Here is a 25968-nt window from a genome sequence, read left to right as displayed (position 1 = left end):
GGTTGAGACACAGATTTCAGTGATGTGTCACTTATGAGGCTGTGTGCTGTTTGTTCCATATAATGAAGGGTTTATCACCAGGAGATTATCATTTCCTGGACTACATAGCACATGAGCCCTGGTCCGACCACGCCACATGCTCTGATAAGCAGCTTACTGACTATATACAATGCACACAGAACTGCTTTCTGAGCTCTGCTACATGTTACATCTAAAAACTCTGAATGTGTCAGAACTGCTACACCCAGTAAACTAAGTGACACATCCCTGGAATCAGGGTCTCTTTCCCTACATTGTGCTCCTCTCAGATGAGGTAGCGAAAACCTGGTGACAGATTCGCTTCAATGCATCAAATGATCAAAATCATAATAAAGGTTTTCTTTTTAAATTAGATACCACTTTTCATATTGTGTTTCTCGGGAAGGCAAGCTGTTGGTTGAGATTCTGCTGTTGGGATGTTCACACTATTACTTCATATCATTAGTGGAATAAACTCTGTGGTTCTTGTGTTGTGAATTTGGATTCTGGGCTCCCCCGGTGGCTACTGGTGGAATTGAACTGGTGTCTTCATCTTCTCTGTTCACCTGTTCCCATCAAGATGTGGGAGTCGCTATATAACCTTGCTGCTCTGTTAGTTGCTTGCCGGTCAACAATGTTATCAGAAGCCTCTCTGTGCTTGTTCCTGCTCCTAGACAACTACTAGATAAGTTGGACTCTTGTCCATGTTTGTTTTTGCATTTTTGTTCCAGTTCACAGCTGTAGTTTCGTTACTGTGTCTGGAAAGCTCTTGTGAACAGGAATTGCCACTCTGGTGTTATGAGTTAATACCAGAGTTTTAAAGTAATTTCTGGATGGTGTTTTTGATAGGGTTTTCAGCTGACCATGAAAGTGTCCTTTCTGTCTTCTGCTATGTAGTAAGTGGACCTCAAATTTGCTAAACCTATTTTCATACTACGTTTGTTATTTCATCTCAACTCACCGCCAATACATGTGGGGGGCCTCTGTCTCCTTTCGGGGTATTTCTCTAGAGGTGAGCTAGGACTAATATTTTCCTCTGCTAGCTTTATTTAGTCCTCCGGCTGGTGCTGGGCATCTAGAATCAACGTAGGCATGCTACCCGGCCACTGTTAGTTGTGCGTTAGGTTTAGTTCATGGTCAGCTCAGTTCCCATCTTCCAAGAGCTAGTTCCTATATATGCTTATGCTATGTTCTCTTGCCATTGAGATCATGACAGTTTGACCGGCCCTCAAAGTGTTAATTGTTTGGGCTGAAGCAGGAGAAAAAGAAGTGTTGAAGGGAAATTTTTTTTTTTTCCCCTCAGAGTTTTGCTGCCTAGCCCTTAATTGCTGTCTAGCTGCTTCTTACCTCCTCTTAACCCTTGAATGGCTCTGTGTCCACCTGTTTGTAATGGATCTTCAGAGTGTAACTGCAGGTTTGAATAATCTCGCCACGAAGGTACAAAATTTGCAAGATTTTGTTTGTCATGCACCTGTATCTGAGCCGAGAATTCCTTTGCCGGAATTTTTCTCGGGGAATAGATCCGGGTTTCAGAATTTTCGAAATAATTGCAAATTATTTTTGTCCCTGAAATCTCGCTCTGCCGGAGACCCTGCACAGCAGGTCAGGATTGTGATTTCCTTGCTCCGGGGCGACCCTCAAGACTGGGCTTTTTCATTGACACCAGGGGATCCTGCGTTGCTCAATGTGGATGCGTTTTTTCTGGCCTTGGGGTTGCTTTATGACGAACCTCATTTGGAGCTTCAGGCAGAAAAAACTTTGATGTCCCTATCTCAGGGGCAAGATGAAGCGGAAATTTACTGCCAAAGATTCCGTAAATGGTCTGTGCTTACTCAGTGGAATGAGTGCGCCCTGGCGGCGACTTTCAGAGAGGGTCTCTCTGATGCCATTAAGGATGTTATGGTGGGGTTCCCTGTGCCTGCGGGTCTGAATGAGTCCATGACAATGGCTATTCAGATCGATAGGCGTTTGCGGGAGCGCAAACCAGTGCACCATCTGGCGGTGTCCACTGAGAAGTCGCCAGAGAGTATGCAGTGTGATAGAATTCTGTCCCGAAGCGAGCGGCAGAATTTTAGACGGAAAAATGGGTTGTGTTTCTATTGTGGTGATTCTACTCATGTTATATCAGCATGCTCTAAGCGCACTAAAAAGCTTGGTAAATCTGTTTCCATTTGCACCTTACCGTCTAAATTTATTCTATCTGTGACCCTGATTTGCTCTTTGTCATCTATTACCACGGACGCCTATGTCGACTCTGGCGCCGCTTTGAGTCTTATGGATTGGTCCTTTGCCAAACGCTGTGGGTATGATTTAGAGCCTTTGGAGACTCCTATTCCTCTGAAGGGGATTGACTCCACCCCATTGGCTAATAATAAACCACAATACTGGACACAAGTAACTATGCGTATTAATCCGGATCACCAGGAGATTATTCGCTTTCTGGTGCTGTATAATCTACATGATGATTTGGTGCTAGGATTGCCTTGGCTGCAATCTCACAACCCAGTCCTCGACTGGAGAGCTATGTCTGTGTTGAGCTGGGGATGTAAGGGGGCTCATGGGGATGTACCTGTGGTTTCCATTTCATCATCCATTCCCTCTGAAATTCCTGAGTTCCTGTCTGACTATCGTGACGTCTTTGAAGAATCCAAGCTTGGTTCGTTACCTCCGCACCGAGAGTGCGATTGTGCCATAGATTTAATCCCGGGTAGTAAATACCCAAAGGGTCGTTTATTTAATCTGTCTGTGCCTGAACATGCTGCTATGCGAGAATATATAAAGGAGTCCTTGGAAAAGGGACATATTCGTCCATCGTCATCTCCCTTAGGAGCCGGTTTTTTCTTTGTGTCAAAAAAAGACGGCTCTTTGAGACCATGTATTGATTATCGGCTTTTGAATAAAATCACTGTTAAATATCAATACCCATTGCCGTTGCTGACTGATTTGTTTGCTCGCATAAAGGGGGCCAAGTGGTTCTCTAAGATTGACCTTCGTGGGGCGTATAATTTGGTGCGAATCAGGCAGGGGGATGAGTGGAAAACCGCATTTAATACGCCCGAGGGCCACTTTGAGTATTTAGTGATGCCTTTTGGTCTTTCTAATGCTCCGTCAGTTTTCCAGTCCTTTATGCATGATATTTTTCGCGATTATTTGGATAAATTTATGATTGTGTATCTGGATGATATTCTGATTTTTTCGGATGACTGGGACTCTCATGTCCAGCAAGTCAGGAGGGTTTTTCAGGTTTTGCGGTCTAATTCTTTGTGTGTGAAGGGTTCTAAGTGTGTTTTTGGGGTACAGAGGATTTCCTTTTTGGGATATATTTTTTCCCCCTCTTCCATTGAAATGGATCCTGTCAAGGTTCAAGCTATTTGTGATTGGACGCAGCCCTCTTCTCTTAAGAGTCTTCAGAAATTTTTGGGCTTTGCTAACTTTTATCGTCGATTTATTGCTGGTTTTTCGGATATTGCTAAGCCATTGACCGATTTGACTAAGAAGGGTGCTGATGTTGCTGATTGGTCCCCTGATGCTGTGGAGGCCTTTCGGGAGCTTAAGCGCCGTTTTTCCTCTGCCCCTGTGTTGCGTCAGCCTGATGTTGCTCTACCTTTTCAGGTTGAGGTCGACGCTTCTGAGATCGGAGCTGGGGCAGTGTTGTCGCAGAAAAGTTCTGACTGCTCCGTGATGAGGCCTTGTGCCTTCTTTTCCCATAAATTTTCGCCCGCTGAGCGGAATTATGATGTTGGGAATCGGGAGCTTTTGGCCATGAAGTGGGCTTTTGAGGAGTGGCGCCATTGGCTTGAGGGGGCCAGACATCAGGTGGTGGTATTGACTGACCACAAAAATTTGATTTATCTTGAGACCGCCAGGCGCCTGAATCCTAGACAGGCGCGCTGGTCATTATTTTTCTCTCGGTTTAATTTTGTGGTGTCATACCTACCGGGTTCTAAGAATGTTAAGGCGGATGCCCTTTCTAGGAGTTTTGAGCCTGACTCGCCTGGTAACTCTGAGCCCACAGGTATCCTTAAGGATGGAGTGGTATTGTCAGCCGTTTCTCCAGACCTGCGGCGGGCCTTGCAGGAGTTTCAGGCGGATAGACCTGATCGTTGCCCACCTGATAAACTGTTTGTTCCTGATGATTGGACCAGTAGAGTCATCTCTGAGGTTCATTCTTCTGCGTTGGCAGGTCATCCTGGCATTTTTGGTACCAGGGATTTGGTGGCAAGGTCCTTCTGGTGGCCTTCCCTGTCACGAGATGTGCGAGGCTTTGTGCAGTCTTGTGACGTTTGTGCTCGGGCCAAGCCTTGTTGTTCTCGGGCTAGTGGATTATTGTTGCCCTTGCCTATTCCTAAGAGGCCTTGGACGCACATCTCGATGGATTTTATTTCAGATCTGCCTGTTTCTCAGAAGATGTCTGTCATCTGGGTGGTGTGTGACCGTTTTTCTAAGATGGTCCATTTGGTTCCTCTGCCCAAGTTACCTTCTTCTTCCAAGTTGGTTCCTCTGTTTTTTCAAAATGTTGTTCGTTTGCATGGTATTCCTGAGAATATCGTTTCTGACAGAGGGACCCAATTCGTGTCTAGATTTTGGCGGGCATTCTGTGCTAGGATGGGCATAGATTTATCTTTTTCGTCCGCTTTCCATCCTCAGACGAATGGCCAGACCGAGCGGATTAATCAGACCCTGGAGACATATCTGAGGTGTTTTGTGTCTGCTGACCAGGATGATTGGGTTGCTTTTTTGCCATTGGCGGAGTTCGCTCTCAATAATCGGGCCAGCTCTGCCACTTTGGTGTCCCCGTTTTTCTGTAATTCGGGGTTTCATCCTCGATTTTCCTCTGGTCAGGTGGAATCTTCGGATTGTCCTGGAGTGGATGCTGTGGTGGAGAGATTGCATCGGATCTGGGGGCAGGTGGTGGACAATTTGAGGTTGTCCCAGGAGAAGACTCAGCTTTTTGCCAACCGCCACCGTCGTGTTGGTCCTCGGCTTTCTGTTGGGGATTTGGTGTGGTTGTCTTCTCGTTTTGTCCCTATGAGGGTCTCTTCTCCTAAGTTTAAGCCTCGGTTTATCGGCCCGTATAAGATATTGGAGATTCTTAACCCTGTTTCCTTCCGTTTGGACCTCCCTGCATCCTTTTCTATTCATAACGTTTTTCATCGGTCATTATTGCGCAGGTATGAGGTACCGGTTGTGCCTTCCGTTGAGCCTCCTGCTCCGGTGTTGGTTGAGGGTGAGTTGGAGTACGTTGTGGAGAAAATCTTAGACTCTCGTGTTTCCAGACGGAGACTCCAGTATCTGGTCAAGTGGAAGGGATACGGCCAGGAGGATAATTCTTGGGTGAATGCATCTGATGTTCATGCCTCCGATCTGGTTCGTGCCTTTCATAGGGCCCATCCTGATCGCCCTGGTGGTTCTGGTGAGGGTTCGGTGCCCCCTCCTTGAGGGGGGGGTACTGTTGTGAATTTGGATTCTGGGCTCCCCCGGTGGCTACTGGTGGAATTGAACTGGTGTCTTCATCTTCTCTGTTCACCTGTTCCCATCAAGATGTGGGAGTCGCTATATAACCTTGCTGCTCTGTTAGTTGCTTGCCGGTCAACAATGTTATCAGAAGCCTCTCTGTGCTTGTTCCTGCTCCTAGACAACTACTAGATAAGTTGGACTCTTGTCCATGTTTGTTTTTGCATTTTTGTTCCAGTTCACAGCTGTAGTTTCGTTACTGTGTCTGGAAAGCTCTTGTGAACAGGAATTGCCACTCTGGTGTTATGAGTAGTGTTGAGCATTCCGATGCTGCAAGTATCGGGTATCGGCCGATACTTGCTGTATCGGAATTCCGATACCGGGATTCCGATACTCTTGTGGTATCGGGTATCGGGTATCGGAACAACATTAATGTTAAAATGTGTAAAATAGAGAATTAAAATAAAAAATATCGCTATACTCACCTGTCCGACGCAGCCGGGACCTCAGCGCAGGAACCGGCAGCGTTGTTTGTTTAAAATTCCCGCTTTTACATGGTTACGCGAAGTCCCGGCTTGTGATTGGTCAGGGCGGCCATGTTGCCGGGCCTTGTGATTGGTTGACCGCGACGCAACCAATCACAAGCCGTGACGTCACGGGAGGCTGGACACGCGCCCTTTTTAAAATGAGCGCGTTTCCAGCCTCCCGTGACGTCCCGGCTTGTGATTGGTCAGGGCGGCCATGTTGCCGGGCCGCGGACCAATCACAGCAAGCCGTGACGAAAATACGTCACGGCTTGCTGTGATTGGTCCGCGTCCCGGCAACATGGCCGCCATTAACCAATCACAAGCCGTGACGTCACGGGAGGCTGGAAACGCGCTCATTTTAAAAAGGGCGCGTGTCCAGCCTCCCGTGACGTCACGGCTTGTGATTGGTTGCGTCGCGGTCAACCAATCACAAGCCGGGAGGCTGGACACGCGCCCATTTCAAAATGAGCGCGTCCAGCCTCCCGGCTTGTGATTGGTTGATCGCGGCGCAACCAATCACAAGCCGTGACGTCACGGGAGGCTGGACACGCGCCCATTTCAAAATGAGCGCGTCCAGCCTCCCGGCTTGTGATTGGTTGATCGCGGCGCAACCAATCACAAGCCGTGACGTCACGGGAGGCTGGACACGCGCCCATTTTAAAATGAGCGCGTGTCCAGCCTCCCGTGACGTCCCGGCTTGTGATTGGTCAGGGCGGCCATATTGCCGGGACGCGGACCAATCACAGCAAGCCGTGACGTAATTTCGTCACGGCTTGCTGTGATTGGTCCGCGTCCCGGCAACATGGCCGACCTGACCAATCACAAGCCGGGAATTCACGTAACCAAGTAATAGCGCGATTTTTAAACAAACAACGCTGCCGGTTCCCTCGCTGAAGTCCCGGCTGCGTCGGACAGGTGAGTATAGCAATATTTTTTATTTTAATTCTTTCTTTTACACATTTATATGGTTCCCAGGGCCTGAAGGAGAGTTTCCTCTCCTTCAGACCCTGGGAACCATCAGGAATACCGTCCGATACCTGAGTCCCATTGACTTGTATTGGTATCGGGTATCGGTATCGGATTGGATTCCGATACTGTGACGGTATCGGCCGATACTTTCCGATACCGATACTTTCAAGTATCGGACGGTATCGCTCAACACTAGTTATGAGTTAATACCAGAGTTTTAAAGTAATTTCTGGATGGTGTTTTTGATAGGGTTTTCAGCTGACCATGAAAGTGTCCTTTCTGTCTTCTGCTATGTAGTAAGTGGACCTCAAATTTGCTAAACCTATTTTCATACTACGTTTGTTATTTCATCTCAACTCACCGCCAATACATGTGGGGGGCCTCTGTCTCCTTTCGGGGTATTTCTCTAGAGGTGAGCTAGGACTAATATTTTCCTCTGCTAGCTTTATTTAGTCCTCCGGCTGGTGCTGGGCATCTAGAATCAACGTAGGCATGCTACCCAGCCACTGTTAGTTGTGCGTTAGGTTTAGTTCATGGTCAGCTCAGTTCCCATCTTCCAAGAGCTAGTTCCTATATATGCTTATGCTATGTTCTCTTGCCATTGAGATCATGACATTCTTGTGTCTTTATTTGTATACTAGTGAAAACTATAGGGGAACTTAGTTACAAATAGCTTAGCAGTGTACATAGAATGGGAGAGAAATCATGAATGAAGAAAATGAGAATTGTTCTTAAAGTTTTGCAAACTGCACATTCAGCTGACCAAGGGTTTTATTGCTGTTTTTTCTTCTGTAAACAGAGAAATATGCTCATTATTGGTGCAATGTATTGCTGGACACCAACGGACCATTTGCTGCTTGTCATTCTTCGGTCAGCCCGGCAACTTATCAGCAGGTAAAAAGTCACAACCTTGTTATCCTGAATAAATAATAAACACTAAGGTTTCCACATTTTTTCACTGAATTTTTTTTTCTTTTTTGGCTGCACTTATTTTTTAAAATAAATGTCATTGTCATTAGAATAAGGACTCGCTCACGCTAGTGTATCACTCAGACGAGTGCCATGCAATGTTTTATCGGACAGCACACGGACCAAAGTTATACCATGGGGCAGTGCAGATCTGCGATTTTATTCTTATGCCGAGTCGGCAGGAGAAAATAGTCACAGCAAGGAGTTTGTATGTTCTCCCTGTGTTTGCATGGGTTTCCTCAGGTTTCCACTCATACTCCAAAGACATACTGATAGGTAATCTAGATTGTGAGCCCCAATGGAGACCGTGGCAATAATGTCCGTAAAGCACTGTGGAATTAATGGCGCTATATAAGGGAGTAAAATAAATAAAATACATCTTATCAATTATCTTATTTTGTTTTAAAATATATATTTTTATTAGGTGATTTTTACAGTATAGGGGATCAGGAAAGGAATTAAAGGAAAGGAAAGGCAACCAAAGGAAAATAGGAAAGGGTTTATGGAGGAAGAGGAGAGAAGAGAAATGAAAGGAAATTAAGATCATCTTGACATCGTTGCACCACAATAATTAACATCCCAATTGCAAAAACAACATAAAATAAAGTGTAGATTAAAAGTATTCTGGCAAAGTAATAAGCCATCAAATAAAGAGGCTTTTCTTGCTTGGAGAAAAAATTGTGTTTCAAGTGAACCATTTGGAATTACACTAAGGTAGAGAGTTATTCCTTAAAGCTAAGGAGATTTCAAAGGAGTTATGACAGAACATAATATCAATTATGTCAGAAATACAGGGAATATCCATAATAATTTTTTGAGGGAGGTCATGAGCTTCCAGAAAAAGGAGAGCCAATTGAGGAGAAATTTTGACTGGAGACTCATTTATTTTATTCAATAGTAAAGACTAGTGATGAGGGAATATACTCGTTACTCGAGATTTCCCGAGCACGCTCGGGGGTCCTCCAAGTATTTTTTAGTGCTCAGAGATTTAGTTTTTATTGCCGCAGCTGAATGATTTACATCTGTTAGCCAGCATAAGTACAAGTGGGGATTCCCTAGCAACCAGGCAACCCCCACATGCTGGCTAACAGATGTAAATCATTCAGCTGCAGCAAGAAAAACTAAATCTCCGAGCACTAAAAAATACTTGGAGGACACCCGAGCGTGCTCGAGAAATCTCAAGTAACGAGTATATTCGCTCATCACTAGTAAAGACACATCTTTCCAAAGTATCAAAAGTTTGGGATATTCCCAGAGTATGTGAAGAAGATTACCTCTTTGACCACAATTCCTCTAGCATAAACTGGATTGATCGGGAAATGCGGTTTTAAGTCTAGCAGGAGTGTACAACCACCTAGATAAAAATTTAAAATAATTTTCATGTAGGTTTGCGCTAATAGAAGACTTGTACATTAGTTCCACCACTTTCTTACATTTATTTAAGAGGAAATTATTATTTAGATCTTTTTCCCATCTCCACATTTAATTCAGTTTTTCAAAAGAGACATCAGAGTTAAAAATTGAGTAGATTCTCTTCTTATGCCAAATTGAGTTATTCATATGATTTTCTAAAAGAGTAACAACTTCTCCTGAAAGGTGAAGGTTAAATATAATGTATTTCTAATATACTTCTTTAACTCTAGAAAATTATAGAATTCTTCGTCAGGAAGATTGTATAGGGTTTTCAATGATTGAAAGTTTATAATCGAGTCTAATTTAGGCCCTATTATAAGTAAAGAACAGTCTAGTATTCCAAATGTTTCCCATTTTTTACATGGAAAATTTGGTAGAGATGTATGAAAACTTGAGATAGGACATTTGTGAGGATTAATGTTATATTTATTAGTTTTTGAGATACTACATAGCTTTTTCCAAAGTGAGATAGTAGATTTCATCAAAGAGTGATTAGGTAAAGGAAGAGATGGATCAAAAAAATTGGGATATTATCAATGAAAATAAAGATGAATTATTATTAGAAGCTTTTTAAATGTTCTGTCCTGCCAAGTTTGCCAGATTCATGGAACCAGTATCTACTTTGTAGAATGATATTAGAAGCGTGTTAGGCATAGATATTGGGTAGGCTTATTCCACCATTTTTCCTTTGTTTAAAAAGTGAAAGTTTTGAGATCATGGTGGGTTTACATTGCTATATAAAATTGGATAATTGTTTATGCAGTTTATTAATCCAATGGTCAGGGATTTGAATGGGGATTGTACGAAATATGTACTGGAGCTTAGGAAGGATCATCATCTTAAAAAGAATTATCCTGCCTAACCAAGATGTGTTGGATTTATCAAGGTCATCTTGTATGGAGTTGAGAGAATATTACTTAGATTTTCATCTAAGATTTTGTAGCTTGGATTAGGATCCAAGAAGTATCATTTCTCCTTGCGGACAGTGACATATGCAGAGACAATTTGCGTAGCTTGGATTAGTAATTTTTATCCTCAAATAAGGAATACAAAATTTCTCACGTAGGTAAGGAAATTCCTTTTCAGCAATTTCCTTAGGCTGGAATCTATGAAAAAGCTCAGTATTTTTTATTTCTTTATATTTATTTTTTAATAAGAAACCAAGGAAAAGGACTTAATCACTGAGGAAACTGCTTGTAATGAATTTATATGATCTGTGTATCATCCGCAAAGAGAAACAATACCCCTTATTAATTTATTAGACCTAATAGATTCAGCAACAGGTCCCATTATCAAGATAAAGAGTAATAGGGATAATGGGCACACTTGTCGAGTACAGGTAGATATGGAAAATTAATTAGAGAAATTATTGTTAACACAGACTTTTGCTAATGAGAAGGAGTATAAAGCAGAGATAGCTCTTAGAATTTGCCCCTTAAACCCACATTTTTCAAGGGTGGCAAACGTGTAGTGCCAGTAAATTAAGTAATTATCTATTTTGATCACTTAGATTGATATTTCACTCTCAATTCATGAGTAAAATCTGTATTCAGTAAAGCCAGATTTTCTCAGTTCTAAAGTAGAAGATGATGCTACAAAAATTCTATGGAGAGTGGAGGGAGGAGCTAGAAGAAGACACTGACATCCTGAAACAATAGTTACTGTTCTCCTTAGAACGTTGAGCATCAGCTGTCAACTTCTATCTCAGTAATGGGAAAATCTATATTCACTGAAGACAGATTTTATCCATGAATTGATAATTTTGAGAATAAAAGAACAGTCCAGGAGAATAAAGAAACATATTTCTCTGATAAGATATATTATGAAGTTACTTGCTTTCATATTAATTAATGATTTATGAAATATAAATTAAACCCATGGTTACTCTTTAAGAAAATGTTTTCCTATAAATGAATGCAAAGATTGTTTACCTATTTAATTAATTTTTAATATACTTTAATTTACTTTCTTATCAATATCATTTTTTATCACTACAGCAGTGTCTTATCCTCACTGTACTTCAATAATAAAAGGACAGTGTCATCAGATATATGAAAATATTCTACACTATCTTACAGTTTTGCAAATTTCACCCTGGCCGTTAACACTAAATTTAAAACCATACTTCTAGTAAAAAATCACCTTTCCACAGTCTTATCATCACAGGCAAGATAATAATTGATAATACTTTTAGATACAACAGATAACACAAGATCCAATATTAAAAACCAGTGAGACAGGGCCGGCTCCAGGTTTTCATGGGCCCTGGGCGAACGAGTCCCAGTGGGCTCCTTTAACACATACCACAATTCATAATGCACCGATACGGCAGAGAAATAAAGGTATAGTACAATGCCAAAGAATTCACTTACTTCTTACATTACATTAGTGATATCTATTGTACATTCTACATTAGCTCAGAAACCGGACAGTATAGTCCTCTATACAGAATAATGAGCCCCATATATTGCTCCAAACAGAATAATGAGCCCCATATATTGCCCCATACAGAATAATGGTCGCATATAGTGCTCCATACAGTATAATTCGCACCACATAGTCCTCTATACAGAATAGTGAGCCCCATATATTGCTCCAAACAGAATAATGAGCCTCATATAATGCTCCATACAGTATAATGGACACCACAGAGTGCTCCATACAGAATGAGCCGCATATATTGCTTCATATGGAATTGACCCCATATAATGCCCCATACAGTATAGTGAGCCACGTATAATTCTCCATACAGTATGTGATGGGCCCATTCTATTGCTCCATATATAATGGGCCTCATATAATGCTCCATACAGTATATGATTGGCCCCATACAGTATACTGAGTCCCATATATTGCTCCATACAGAATGGGCCCCATATGATGCTCCATACAGAAAGGGCCCATATAATACTCCTTACAGAATGGGTCCCATATAATGCTCCAAAAATAATTGGCCCCATGAGATGTTCCATGTATAATGGGCCCCATATAATGCTCCATATATATTAGTCCCATAAGATGCTTCATATATTATTGGACTCATATACTGCTCCATATGTAATTGGCCGCATATACTGCTCCATTTTGAATTGGCCCCATAAGATGCTCCATATTAAATTGGCCCCATATAATGCTCCCTATAGAACTGGCTTCATAAGATGCTCCCTATATTATTGGCCCCATAAGATACTCCATATAGAATTAGCCCCATATAATGCTCCATATATGGGCCCCTTCTGATGGTCCCCATATATTGCTCCAAATATTTAAAAAAAAAGAAATATTCACCTGCTTGACGCTGCTCTGCTCTGAACTCCTCAGCGTCGGCGTCTTCCTGCTCTCTGTGCTGCGACTGCTCAGGCAGAGGGCGCGCACTGGTGACGTCATCGCGCCCTCTGACCTGAATGTCACAGTCAGAGGATGGAAGACGCTGCAGTGCTGGTATAGGGAGAGGTAAGTATCGCAAGTGCCGGGGCCCGGAGCAGGCGGGGCCAGCACTATAGCATGCCAGTGTCGCCGATGGCGAGTGGGCCCCCTGCCTGCTCAGGGCCCCGACACTTGCCCAGGTGCGCCGGGTGCTAACGCTGGCCCTTGGTGAGAGTCACAACTCACCTTTTGCATAACAACCTCTGCATAGAACACAGATCATGCCTAGAAATCTCTCCTATAGAAGTTGATAAAATCCAGAATGCTTTAACTTGTCATTATGGCTGCTTTACATCATGCCTCAAAATGCTATTAACAGAAGCTCAGCCAAGATGACTGTCCTCATAACTATGTATAGAAAATAGAATTAAAGGGGATGTCCAGTTTATTTCTATTTTAGCAAATGTTTGGGGCATGATTTTCAGACAGATTCTACAAACAGAAAATGTGGTTTGAAAATGGAATATGATTCGTTCGCTGGTTCTAATTATTTTTAGCAATATAGGTGACATATCACCTTTATTTTTCCAGCATGCAATACTAATTAGATTACATGACTAATATAATATTTCCAAAAATGCCTTATGCACATGAGTACAATGGATTACAGTATTTTAAAATCAATTTAAGCATGAGTTTTGAGCATAGAGTATATGGAGTCTCATACCTGTCCACATTTGCACCCATGGCTAAATCTTATCAATGCATAATTGAGACTACAAATTCAGAATATCCTTGAATGATGATGTAACACCAAAGGAATCCGGCTGTTACAGTGGTGTTGCTTTCCTTTCGGGGAGGGTGATGCCATGCCTGGAAGCAAGGAAGATCCCTTTAACAGGTGGAACACATACAGTACATGCAACATGTTCCAATTCCAGGCCAGAAGGGGGAGGTCTGAACCCAGTTTCAGGGGACCTTCCCCCAGATATATATATTTTGGCTTGGAGGAGGGGTTAGTTAGTTAGTTGGTCAGTGAGTTGGAGAAGAGAGCAAGAAAGCTGGAACCGTGCAGCCACATGGTGCAGCAGCTCCAGCACAGAGTGGAGAAGCAGGAGTGTTGCTTTGGTAACAATTGCTAGAGGGGAGAAGCAGAGGAGAATTAAGGAGCTGGAAGGGAACTGTGACTGGGCTCCTTCCAAGATGAAGCGCAGGAACCAGGCACCAGGAGCCCAAGGCTGTGTGGAATTGTGTGTCCCATAGCAGAACCGGAGGGCAGAAGATTTCAGGTCGTCTGTCCACACCCAAAAGCAACACACAGAGCCCGGAGTTATGATAGAGATCCTGTAAAAAGGCTTGCATTGCCTATCATGTGGTACTGTCCTAGGACAGGAAAAGAGAGGACCTTGTGTAGAGCCAAAGGCAGCAAAGGACTCGCCTCAAAGCACGAGAAGGAAGGCTTTCTAACCTCACCTGAGAATGGGATCCATAATTGCTTCCAGGCCGACCGGACCTTACCAACACCTGTTACCAGTACCCTGGACTGTGGCCGTAACCACTAGTAAATAGGTAAAGAGACTGCAACCTTGTGTCCTCTTATTATTTCTGGCACCACACCATCCTTGCCAAATACACCGGGAGCCCTGGGACCCAGCTTCACCTGTGGGAAGCCATACCATCTCTGCTGCAGTGCCATCACTCCCCAGAGGACCCCTTTAAGCAGCATCGGTCACCTCTGACCGACTACCAAAGGTGGCGTCACAAGCATTGCTTATTCTAAAAAACCCTTTAAAGACATTCCCTTTAATTTGGATGCCCAGGGCCACAGAGCGGGTTGCTGCCACTGTGACTTTGCCTTTATTGACCACCGGACCAGTTACCGAGTACCCCTAGGCCCTGGTGGGCGCTCCAATGACATTTCATTGGATTTTTTTTCTACATCCACCAATTGCCGCTGCCCCACTGATTCTGTTACAGCTTTTCTTTTTCTTCTGTTCCAAGGTACGTACCTTCGATAAAAAAAAATTGCAAATTTTCCCTTTAGCCAACTGAGTGTATATCAAAGAACTTATTCGGGGGTGTTTCATTTTTCTCCTGTGTTGCTGACCAACCAAATAACAGGACATCCACAAAAAGGTTCTGTATTATCTGCCCAGTTGGTTGATATGAAAATTTGGATCTTCATAACCTTGGAACAGAGGGGCATAGAAGAAAAAGAAAAAAAATGTTTCTGAGTCAGTAGAGTAAAGCAAATTGCAGGAGCTCAGTTTAAATAAAAAAAATCCAGTGAAAAGTTTTCTTTATATTTCAGGCCCAGCTGTTATAATAGTATGTTTGCTATGAATTGAATGCAAAGAATTTGATATGATGTCAGCTACTAAATTAAATGAAAATGAACAGCTTATATGCAATTTTTTTTCTCTCTTAGAAATGTCTCTTTGACACTTGTTCTTGCAAAAGAGCTGAGGATTGTCTATGTGCTTCTATTTCCTCCTATGTCTGGGCTTGTGCATCTGCAGGTGTTACATTATCTGGGTGGAGAGAAGATATCTGCAGTAAGTGCAAATCTATATTGCTTTTTTGTGAAAAATCAACCCACAATGGGAATTTACTAAGCAAAATGCACCAGATTTCTGGCTAAACTTAAGCTAAATAAATGCTTTGCACCCACATATTTATGTGTCTTAGACACTTTTTATGAGTCTTTCGACAGGGGGGCTTGACTTAGAGAAAAAGGTGTGGCTTAGTAAGGAATGGGATGTGGCCTAAAAAGGAAGCAGTCAGCACATTTTTACACATGAAAGAAGTGTTATCACTATATAGTTATGCGATAGTGAAAGGTGAGAAGGCACATCCAAAAACACTGACCTTAGACTGCACCCTGTGCTCCCTAGCATCCCAAGATGGATCCTTTCCCCCATGCGTCATCATATTCTAAGCCCTTGTTGGCCCTGAGCTAGCCCTAACTAGTCAGTAAAGCAGTAAGACACTAGTCTCACTACTATGGTAATGATAATAAGAAATACTGTAGGACATAAAAAAGTGCAAATAGGGTCTTATCCGTGGTGGAGATAGTAAGGTATGCGATCAGATTGCACTCACCTGATGTATCTTTACTTTAGAGCATGGAAACTCATCAGAGTTGATAGGTGCTGCAGATCCACTGGTCAAAGGATCCGATGACCAAAGAAGGTGGTATCAAACTGGAGAAATTTGTGGATATCACCTGTGCTGCTGTACAGATCACGATCCACACTGGAGATGTATATCTCCTGAAGAAGAAGTCATGAATGACTTTGAAACACGTTGAGTGAATAAACCTTCAATTCTTTCTTACAACCATGTGGATCGTGATTTGTACAGCAGTGCACGTGATATCCAAAATTTCTCCAGTTTGATACTACTATGATAACGAAACACAGGGAGGGAAACAAGCAAGTAGAGATTAGTCAACAAATGGCACTCCGCTGGAAAAATTTCTCCAGGGACTATAAAGATTGAACAACCTGGTTTTGGGTAGTTTTGCTCCATGCTTCATGTAAACAGGGCAATCCTAAGCGTGATGTGGGGCAATTCTTGCCTTCGCGTTTTTGAGAATACATCCTCAAAACCAGGGCAGAAAAGAGGGTAAGGTTTTAGTGGAAATGGTAGAGAGAAGAGCATTCAGGCAGTTATAACCTAACCTAGGGCCACATAAAAAAACCTCATCTAAGAGTCAGTCGGAAGGGAGAAAGTCCAGGATTGAAGATCCCCTTGAAGGGGAGAAACAGCAATCCCCACTCGCTGTTCCTCACAACTAGATGTATGTGGACATAACCTCAAGTAAAGTTTTCAAGCTTCTCTAAACACCACAAATTTATCCTGTCCCCAAGAAAACCTGTCTGGGAGGGCTACCATGGGTTCAGGATGAGTCTGACTGGTTACCAAGATCACCAGACCGAGATCTGCTGTTGCAAACCAAAGTTCACAGATCTGACACTTCCAGAGACAGACGCTGCATCTGTTTTGCAAGATCAGAAACAGGATACGTGCTAGATTCCTAAAAGAGAAAATGTGGTCACTTATAATATCACACTGGAAAAAGGGAAAAGACCTGAGTGCGGTGCAAACAAGGGAAATAAGGTAAAGGGTGCCCTGATGATAGATAAAGGGGAGAAGGGACCCTTCTAAGCACTCACGTGAGACTGCATCCTGAGCTCCATATCATACCTAGACAGATCCATCCCCATTATTTTCTAAAGGGGACACTCAAAGGGAATAATTTGTTTTAGGGAGGCACTCGGGGAGCATTATTTGTTTCAAAAGGGGCCCTCAGGAGGAATTGACATTAGGTTATGGGACACATGCTTGCCTTGGTAAAGGCACACTATGTCATTGATTGAGATTACATTTTGCTTATTTTTGTTTCCTTCGTTAGTATTTGTTGCTTCTGGGAAAAATAGTGTTTCATTACAGTATTAGTCATTTAGGATCTCGCTATGGTTTTGTGTATACAGAAGCTAATCATAACTTTTATTTTCCTTCTTTTCTCTTAGGGAATTTCAAATACTACTGCCCCCCATCATTTGTATACAGTTATACAGTGACTACCTGCATTCCCACCTGTCGTTTCCTATCTAAACCAGACCCTGCATGTAACATCAAGTTCCATACTGTTGATGGTTGTGTCTGTCCAAATGGAACATATCTAAATGATAAAGGATTTTGTGTGAAAAGGGAAGACTGTCCATGCTACTATAAGGGGATTCCTGTGTCAGACAATGAGCCTTTGAGTGTGGGACAACTAATATGGTAATGTAAGCTACTTGTAATTATTAACTCATGCTACCTTTAAACCAAAATTAGCAAATTCATTTTTTTTTTCAATGATGTTACTATTAGGCGCCAGGATTCTCCCACTGCACGGGGTAGACCCCAAGCCTTGTCTGCCTCTGCGGTCTGAGTGGCAACATCTACTAGAGGGAGCTCGATATCCCTTTCAGGTCTTTACTGACCATAAGAATCTGCTTTACTTGCAGAAGGCCCAGCGGCTGAATTCTCGCCAGGTCAGATGGTACTTATTCTTCTCCCGGTTTAACTTTACTCTTCATTTTCCCTCCGGGGAGAAGAATTTGCGCTCCGATGCCCTATCTGATTCTGTTGTCTCATCCGAGGAGGGAGGCAAGCCACAGCTTATTGTCCCTTCAGAGTGTCCTCAAACGGTGGCTCCGGTGTCAATGGAGCAGGTGCCTCCCGGCAAATCCTATATACCACCTAACCTGCACCTGGAGGTTCTCTCTTGGGCTCATTCTTCTAAGTTAGAAGGGCATTTTGGCATCAAAAGGACCACTGAGCTGGTGGCGAGAACTTATTGGTGGCCTCAGTTGGCATGGGATGTAAGGAATTATGTTCAGGCTTGCATCTCACGTGCCAGGAATCGGTCTTCCCGGCAGAGATCTGCAGGCTTGTTACATCCTTTGCGGGTGGCAGATAGGCCCTGGCAGATGGTAGGGATGGATTTTATTGTGGACTTGCCCAAGTCTTGTAACAACAGGGTTATTTGGGTAGTCACCGACCATTTCTCCAAAATGGTCCATCTGGTACCTCTCCCACGCGTGCCTTTGGCACTAGCCCTGGTGGTACTTTTCATAAAACATATCTTCTGCCTTCATGGGATGCCTGACAAGATTGTCAATGATTGGGGTCCCCAATTCGCGTCTCGGTTCTGGAGGGAGCTTTGTCAGCTGTTAAGCATAGAGCTCAATCTCTCTTCAGTGTACCATCCCGAGATGAATGGGCTGGTGGAGAGGGCTGTTGTGGATTCTGTTTGTGGGCTCCCTCTGGTGGTTACTGCTGGTACTGGGTGACTTTGGTGGGTTGCGGCCTTTGGTTTCCACCTGTCCATCAGAGGCTGGGTGTTTCCTATTTTACCTGGCCTTTCTGTCATTTCCCTTGCCGGCTATCAATGTGTTCAGATGTGCTCTGTTTGGTTCCTGCCTACCTGCTCCCAGATCTTTCAGGATAAGCTAAGTGCTGATTTTCAGTTGTTTGGTTTTTTGTCCAGCTTGCTTAGAATGTCTCTATGTTAGCTGGTTGCTCTAGTGGACTGAGGTTCTCCCCATGTGCCATGAGTTGGCACATGGGTTCTTGTAATCTCAGGATGGTTTTTTTGATTAGGGTTTTTTGCTGACCGCTCAGTCCCCTTTTGTGTCATTCTGCTTTCTAGTTTTCAGCGGGCCTCTATTTGCTAAAGCTATATACATCATCTCTATGTGTGTGCCTTCCTCTCATTTCACCGTCAATACATGTGGGGGGCAACTATACCTTTGGGGTTAATTCCTCTGGAGGCAAGTGAGGTCTTTGTTTTCTCTGCAGTACTAGTTAGCTCTTAGGCTGGTGCGTGGCGTCTAGAACCAACGTAGGCACGCTCCCTGGCTATCTCTAGTTGCGTTTGTCAGGCGTAGGGCAGCGGTCAGCCCAGGTTCCATCACCCTAGAGCTCGTCCGATATTTATTATACTTTGCTTGTCCTGTGCTATCCCTAGCCATTGGGGATTCATGACAGTATAGCCGGCCCACAAAGTGTTAATTGTTTGGGGCTGAAGCAGGAGAAAAAGAAGTGTTCAAGGGAAATTTTTTTTTTTTTCCTTCAGAGTTTTGCTGCCTAGCCCTTAATTGCTGTCAAGCTGCTTCTTACCTCCTCTTAACCCTTGAATGGCTCTGATCTTAGCTGTTTATCATGGATGTCCAGAGTTTGGCTTCCAGCCTGAGTAATCTCGCAGCAAAGGTTCAAAACATACAGGATTTCGTGGTTCACACTCCCATGTCTGAACCTAGAATTCCTATTCCAGAGTTTTTTTCTGGAGATAGATCTACCTTCTTGAATTTCAGGAACAATTGTAAATTGTTTCTCTCTTTGAAATCTCGCTCCTCTGGAGACCCTGCTCAACAGGTCAAGATTGTTATATCGTTCCTACGGGGCGACCCTCAGAATTGGGCATTTGCATTGGCACCAGGGGATCCTGCATTGCTCAGTGTGGATGTGTTTTTTCTGGCATTGGGATTGCTCTATGAGGAACCTAACCTAGAGATTCAGGCTGAAAAGGCTTTATTAGCCCTCTCTCAGGGGCATGATGAAGCGGAAATATATTGTCAGAAATTTCGGAAATGGTCGGTGCTTACTCAGTGGAATGAGTGCGCCCTGGCTGCAAACTTCAGAAATGGTCTTTCTGAGGCCATTAAGGATATTATGGTGGGGTTCCCTGCGCCTACAGGTCTGAATGAGTCTATGGCTATGGCCATTCAGATTGATCGGCGTTTACGGGAGCGCAAACCCGTGCACCAGTTGGCGGTGTCTTCTGAACAGGCACCTGAGACTATGCAATGTGATAGAATTCAGTCCAGAAGTGAATGGCAAAATTATAGGCGGAAAAATGGTTTGTGTTTTTATTGTGGTGATTCAGCTCATGTTATATCAGCATGCTCTAAACGCACAAAAAGGGTTGATAAATCTTTTGCCATTGATACTCTGCAGTCTAAGTTCATTTTGTCTGTGACTTTGATTTTTTCACTGTCTTCCATTTCCGTCGATGCCTATGTGGATTCGGGCGCTGCCCTGAGTCTTATGGATTGGTCATTTGCTAAACGCTGCGGTTTTAGTCTAGAGCCTCTGGAAGTTCCTATTCCTCTGAAGGGAATTGATTCTACACCATTGGCTATGAATAAACCGCAGTATTGGACACAAGTGACCATGCGCATGACTCCCGTTCATCAGGAGGTGATTCGCTTCCTTGTACTGTATAATTTACATGATGTACTAGTGCTTGGTCTGCCATGGTTACAAACTCATAATCCTGTCCTGGACTGGAAAACAATGTCTGTGCTAAGCTGGGGATGTCAGGGGGTTCATGATGATGCACCTCCGATTTCTATCGCTTCATCTACTCCTTCGGAGATCCCTGCGTTTTTGTCGGATTATAGGGATGTTTTTGAGGAGCCTAAGCTCAATTCGCTCCCTCCTCATAGAGAGTGTGACTGTGCTATAGAATTGATTCCTGGCAGTAAGTTCCCTAAGGGTCGTTTGTTTAATCTGTCACTGCCAGAGCATACTGCTATGCGGAATTATATTAAGGAGTCCTTGGAAAAGGGACATATTCGTCCATCTTCGTCCCCTCTGGGAGCAGGTTTTTTTTTCGTGGCAAAAAAAGATGGTTCCCTGAGGCCTTGTATAGATTATCGCCTTCTGAATAAGATTACAGTCAAATACCAGTATCCATTGCCATTATTTACTGATTTGTTTGCTCGCATTAAGGGGGCTAGGTGGTTCACTAAAATAGATCTTCGTGGTGCGTATAATCTGGTGCGGATAAAACAGGGTGATGAGTGGAAAACCGCATTTAATACGCCTGAGGGCCATTTTGAGTATTTGCTAATGCCTTTTGGACTCTCCAATGCTCCGTCAGTCTTTCAGTCCTTTATGCACAATATTTTCCGTGAATATCTGGATAAGTTTATGATTGTGTATTTGGATGATATTTTGGTGTTTTCTGATGACTGGGAGTCTCATGTTCTACAGGTCAGGAAGGTGTTTCAGGTTTTGCGGGCCAATTCTCTGTTTGTGAAGGGCTCAAAGTGTCTCTTCGGAGTCCAGAAGATTTCTTTTTTGGGGTACATTTTTTCTCCTTCTACTATTGAGATGGATCCCGTTAAGGTTCAGGCTATTTGTGACTGGACACAACCTACATCTGTTAAGAGCCTTCAAAAGTTCTTGGGGTTTGCTAATTTTTATCGTCGGTTCATTGCTAATTTTTCCAGTATTGTTAAACCTTTGACTGATTTGACTAAAAAGGGTGCTGATGTTGCTGATTGGTCTCCTGCGGCCGTGGAGGCCTTTCGGGAACTTAAGCGCCGGTTTTCTTCTGCTCCTGTGTTGTGTCAACCAGATGTTTCACTTCCTTTTCAGGTGGAGGTTGATGCTTCCGAGATTGGAGCGGGGGCGGTTTTGTCACAGAGAAGTTCTAATGGCTCGGTGATGAAGCCATGTGCTTTCATCTCTAGAAAATTCTCGCCCGCCGAGCGCAATTATGATGTGGGTAATCGGGAGCTTTTGGCCATGAAGTGGGCATTTGAGGAGTGGCGTCATTGGCTTGAGGGTGCTAAACATCGTGTGGTGGTCTTGACTGATCACAAGAATCTCATTTACCTTGAGTCTGCCAGGCGTTTGAATCCTAGACAGGCTCGTTGGTCGTTATTTTTTTCTCGTTTCAATTTCGTGGTTTCATACCTGCCAGGTTCAAAGAATGTGAAGGCAGATGCTCTTTCCAGGAGTTTTGTGCCTGACTCTCCTGGAGACACTGGGCCTGCTGGTATCCTTAGGGATGGGGTAATATTGTCCGCCGTATCCCCAGACTTGCGACGCGCATTGCAGGAGTTTCAGGTGGATAAACCGGATCGATGTCCACCAGAAAGACTGTTTGTTCCGGATGATTGGACCAGTAGAGTCATCTCCGAGGTCCATTCTTCTGTGTTGGCTGGTCATCCTGGAATATTTGGTACAAGAGATTTGGTGGCCAGGTCTTTTTGGTGGCCTTCCTTGTCTAGGGATGTGCGTACCTTTGTGCAGTCTTGTGAAGTGTGTGCTCGAGCTAAGCCTTGCTGTTCACGGGCTAGTGGGTTGTTGTTATCATTGCCCATCCCGAAGAGGCCTTGGACGCACATTTCCATGGATTTTATTTCTGATCTCCCGGTTTCACAGAAAATGTCCGTTATCTGGGTTGTGTGTGACCGCTTTTCTAAGATGGTTCATTTGGTGCCCTTGCCTAAGTTGCCCTCCTCCTCTGAGTTGGTTCCTTTGTTTTTTCAGAACGTGGTTCGTTTGCATGGGATTCCGGAGAATATCGTTTCTGACAGGGGATCCCAGTTTGTGTCTAGATTTTGGCGGACGTTTTGTGCCAAGATGGGCATTGATTTGTCTTTCTCGTCTGCATTCCATCCTCAGACGAATGGCCAGACGGAGCGAACTAATCAGACCTTGGAAACTTATTTGAGGTGTTTTGTTTCTGCTGATCAGGATGACTGGGTTGCTTTTTTGCCACTGGCCGAATTTGCTCTTAATAATCGGGCTAGTTCTGCCACGTTGGTCTCTCCTTTTTTTTGTAATTCGGGGTTTCATCCTCGTTTTTCCTCTGGTCAGGGGGAATCTTCGGATTGTCCTGGAGTGGACATGGTGGTGGACAGGTTACATCAGATTTGGAATCAGGTGGTGGACAATTTGAAGTTATCTCAGGAGAAGACTCAGCAGTTTGCTAATCGCCGTCGCCGCGTGGGTCCCCGACTTCTTGTTGGGTACTTGGTGTGGTTGTCTTCTCGTTTTGTCCCTATGAAAGTCTCTTCTCCTAAGTTCAAGCCTCGGTTCATCGGTCCTTATAGGATCTCGGAGATTCTTAACCCTGTATCTTTCCGTTTGGATCTCCCAGCATCGTTTGCTATTCATAATGTGTTCCATCGGTCGTTGTTGCGGAGGTATGAGGTGCCCGTTGTTCCTTCGGTCGAGCCTCCTGCTCCGGTGCTGGTGGAGGGAGAATTGGAGTATGTTGTTGAAAAGATCTTGGATTCTCGTGTTTCCAGACGCAAACTCCAGTATTTGGTTAAGTGGAAGGGTTATGGTCAGGAGGATAATTCCTGGGTGGTCGCCTCCGATGTTCATGCGACTGATTTGGTCCGCGCCTTCCATAGAGCTCACCCTGATCGCCCTGGGGGTTCTCGTGAGGGTTCGGTGACCCCTCCTCAAGGGGGGGGTACTGTTGTGGATTCTGTTTGTGGGCTCCCTCTGGTGGTTACTGCTGGTACTGGGTGACTTTGGTGGGTTGCGGCCTTTGGTTTCCACCTGTCCATCAGAGGCTGGGTGTTTCCTATTTTACCTGGCCTTTCTGTCATTTCCCTTGCCGGCTATCAATGTGTTCAGATGTGCTCTGTTTGGTTCCTGCCTACCTGCTCCCAGATCTTTCAGGATAAGCTAAGTGCTGATTTTCAGTTGTTTGGTTTTTTGTCCAGCTTGCTTAGAATGTCTCTATGTTAGCTGGTTGCTCTAGTGGACTGAGGTTCTCCCCATGTGCCATGAGTTGGCACATGGGTTCTTGTAATCTCAGGATGGTTTTTTTGATTAGGGTTTTTTGCTGACCGCTCAGTCCCCTTTTGTGTCATTCTGCTTTCTAGTTTTCAGCGGGCCTCTATTTGCTAAAGCTATATACATCATCTCTATGTGTGTGCCTTCCTCTCATTTCACCGTCAATACATGTGGGGGGCAACTATACCTTTGGGGTTAATTCCTCTGGAGGCAAGTGAGGTCTTTGTTTTCTCTGCAGTACTAGTTAGCTCTTAGGCTGGTGCGTGGCGTCTAGAACCAACGTAGGCACGCTCCCTGGCTATCTCTAGTTGCGTTTGTCAGGCGTAGGGCAGCGGTCAGCCCAGGTTCCATCACCCTAGAGCTCGTCCGATATTTATTATACTTTGCTTGTCCTGTGCTATCCCTAGCCATTGGGGATTCATGACAGAGGGCCAACCAAACTCTCATCACGTATCTACGACATTTTGTTTCTGCCAGACATGAAGAATGGGCATCTTTGCTGCCCTGGTGGAGTTGGCGTTAAATAACTCTGTCTCTGAATCCAATGGGCAGATGCTATTCCTCCTTAATTACGGTCAGAGTCTGTGTGTACTTGTGCCCATGCCCATCTCATCGTCTGATCCTAGGGTTGTGGATTGGGCAGTGTAGGCACGTGACATCTGGGATTGCAAGCAGGATGCCATTAAGGCTTCTAAGGAGAGGATGAGGGTCTCCGCCGACGTGCATCATCGTCTCGCTCCTGTTTTTGCCCCTGGCTATTTAGTGTGACTCTCTGCTCGTAACATCAGGCTGCATGTAGAGTCCACTAAATTTGCTCCCCGTTACCTAGGTCCTTTCAAGGTTTTGGAACAGGTGAACCCTGTGTTATATCATTTCAGCCTTCCTCCACATCTGAACATCGCCGACACCTTCTGTGTCTCTCTATTGAAACCCGTATATATGACCCAATCGTCCAGGACTCCTGTCAGAAGTTCGGATGCATCCTCGGATGATTTCGAGGTCAATGCCATTGTTGGTCCAAGGTGGTGCTCGGCAAAAAAATTTTTTGGGTGGACTGGAAAGGTCATGGATAGTGTTGAGCATTCCGATACCGCAAGTATCGGGTATCGGACGATATTTGCTGTATCGGAATTCCGATACCGGTATTCCGATACTTTTGTGGTATCGGGTATCGGTATCGAAACAACATTAATGTGTAAAATAAAGAATTAAAATAAAAAATATTGCTATACTCACCTCTCCGACGCAGCCTGCACCTTACCGAGGGAACCGGCAGCGTTGTTTGCTTAAAATTCGCGCTTTAACTTCCTTACGCGAAGTCCCGGCTTGTGATTGGTCGCGCGCCGCCCATGTGGCCGGGACGCAACCAATCACAGCAAGCCGTGATGTAATTTCAGGTCCTTCAGGATTTTAAAATTACGTTCCGGCGTTGTGATTGGTTGCGTCGCGGTCACATGGGCGACGCAACCAATCACAAGCCGTGACGTCACGGGAGGCAGGAGACGCGCGCATTTTAAAATGCGCGCGTGTCCAGCCTCCCGTGACGTCACGGCTTGTGATTGGTTGCGTCGCCCATGTGACCGCGACGCAACCAATCACAGAAAGCCGTGACGTAATTTCAGGTCATTCAGGATTTTAAAATTACGTTCCGGCGTTGTGATTGGTTGCGTCGCGGTCACATGGGCGACGCAACCAATCACAAGCCGTGACGTCACGGGAGGCTGGACACGCGCGCATTTTAAAATGCGCGCGTCTCCTGCCTCCCGTGACGTCACGGCTTGTGATTGGTTGCGTCGCCCATGTGACCGCGACGCAACCAATCACAACGCCGGAACGTAATTTTAAAATCCTGAAGGACCTGAAATTACGTCACGGCTTGCTGTGATTGGTTGCGTCCCGGCCACATGGGCGGCGCGCGACCAATCACAAGCCGGGACTTCGCGTAAGGAAGTTAAAGCGCAAATTTTAAGCAAACAACGCTGCCGGTTCCCTCGGTAAGGTGCAGGCTGCGTCGGAGAGGTGAGTATAGCAATATTTTTTATTTTAATTCTTTATTTTACACATTAATATGGTTCCCAGGGCCTGAAGGAGAGTTTCCTCTCCTTCAGACCCTGGGAACCATCAGGGATACCGTCCGATACATGAGTCC

At 44.4% G+C, this 25968-nt stretch overlaps 1 protein-coding gene across 1 annotated transcript in view; it reads left to right on the top strand.

The window, feature by feature from the left end:
• Positions 1-25968, top strand: part of LOC143806868 (mucin-2-like) — a 373557-nt gene that overhangs the window by 206730 nt on the left and 140859 nt on the right. Inside the window, exons 15-17 of the mRNA XM_077287848.1 lie at positions 7768-7862; positions 15145-15271; positions 17252-17507. Of these exons, the coding sequence (XP_077143963.1) occupies positions 7768-7862; positions 15145-15271; positions 17252-17507 (478 nt within the window). The remainder of the gene's footprint in view (positions 1-7767; positions 7863-15144; positions 15272-17251; positions 17508-25968) is intronic.

Source organism: Ranitomeya variabilis, chromosome 2 (assembly GCF_051348905.1).
Source record: "Ranitomeya variabilis isolate aRanVar5 chromosome 2, aRanVar5.hap1, whole genome shotgun sequence".
Lineage (NCBI taxonomy): Eukaryota > Metazoa > Chordata > Amphibia > Anura > Dendrobatidae > Ranitomeya > Ranitomeya variabilis.
Note: the sequence above shows the minus strand (reverse complement) of the source record. Positions and strands in the feature narration are given on the sequence as shown.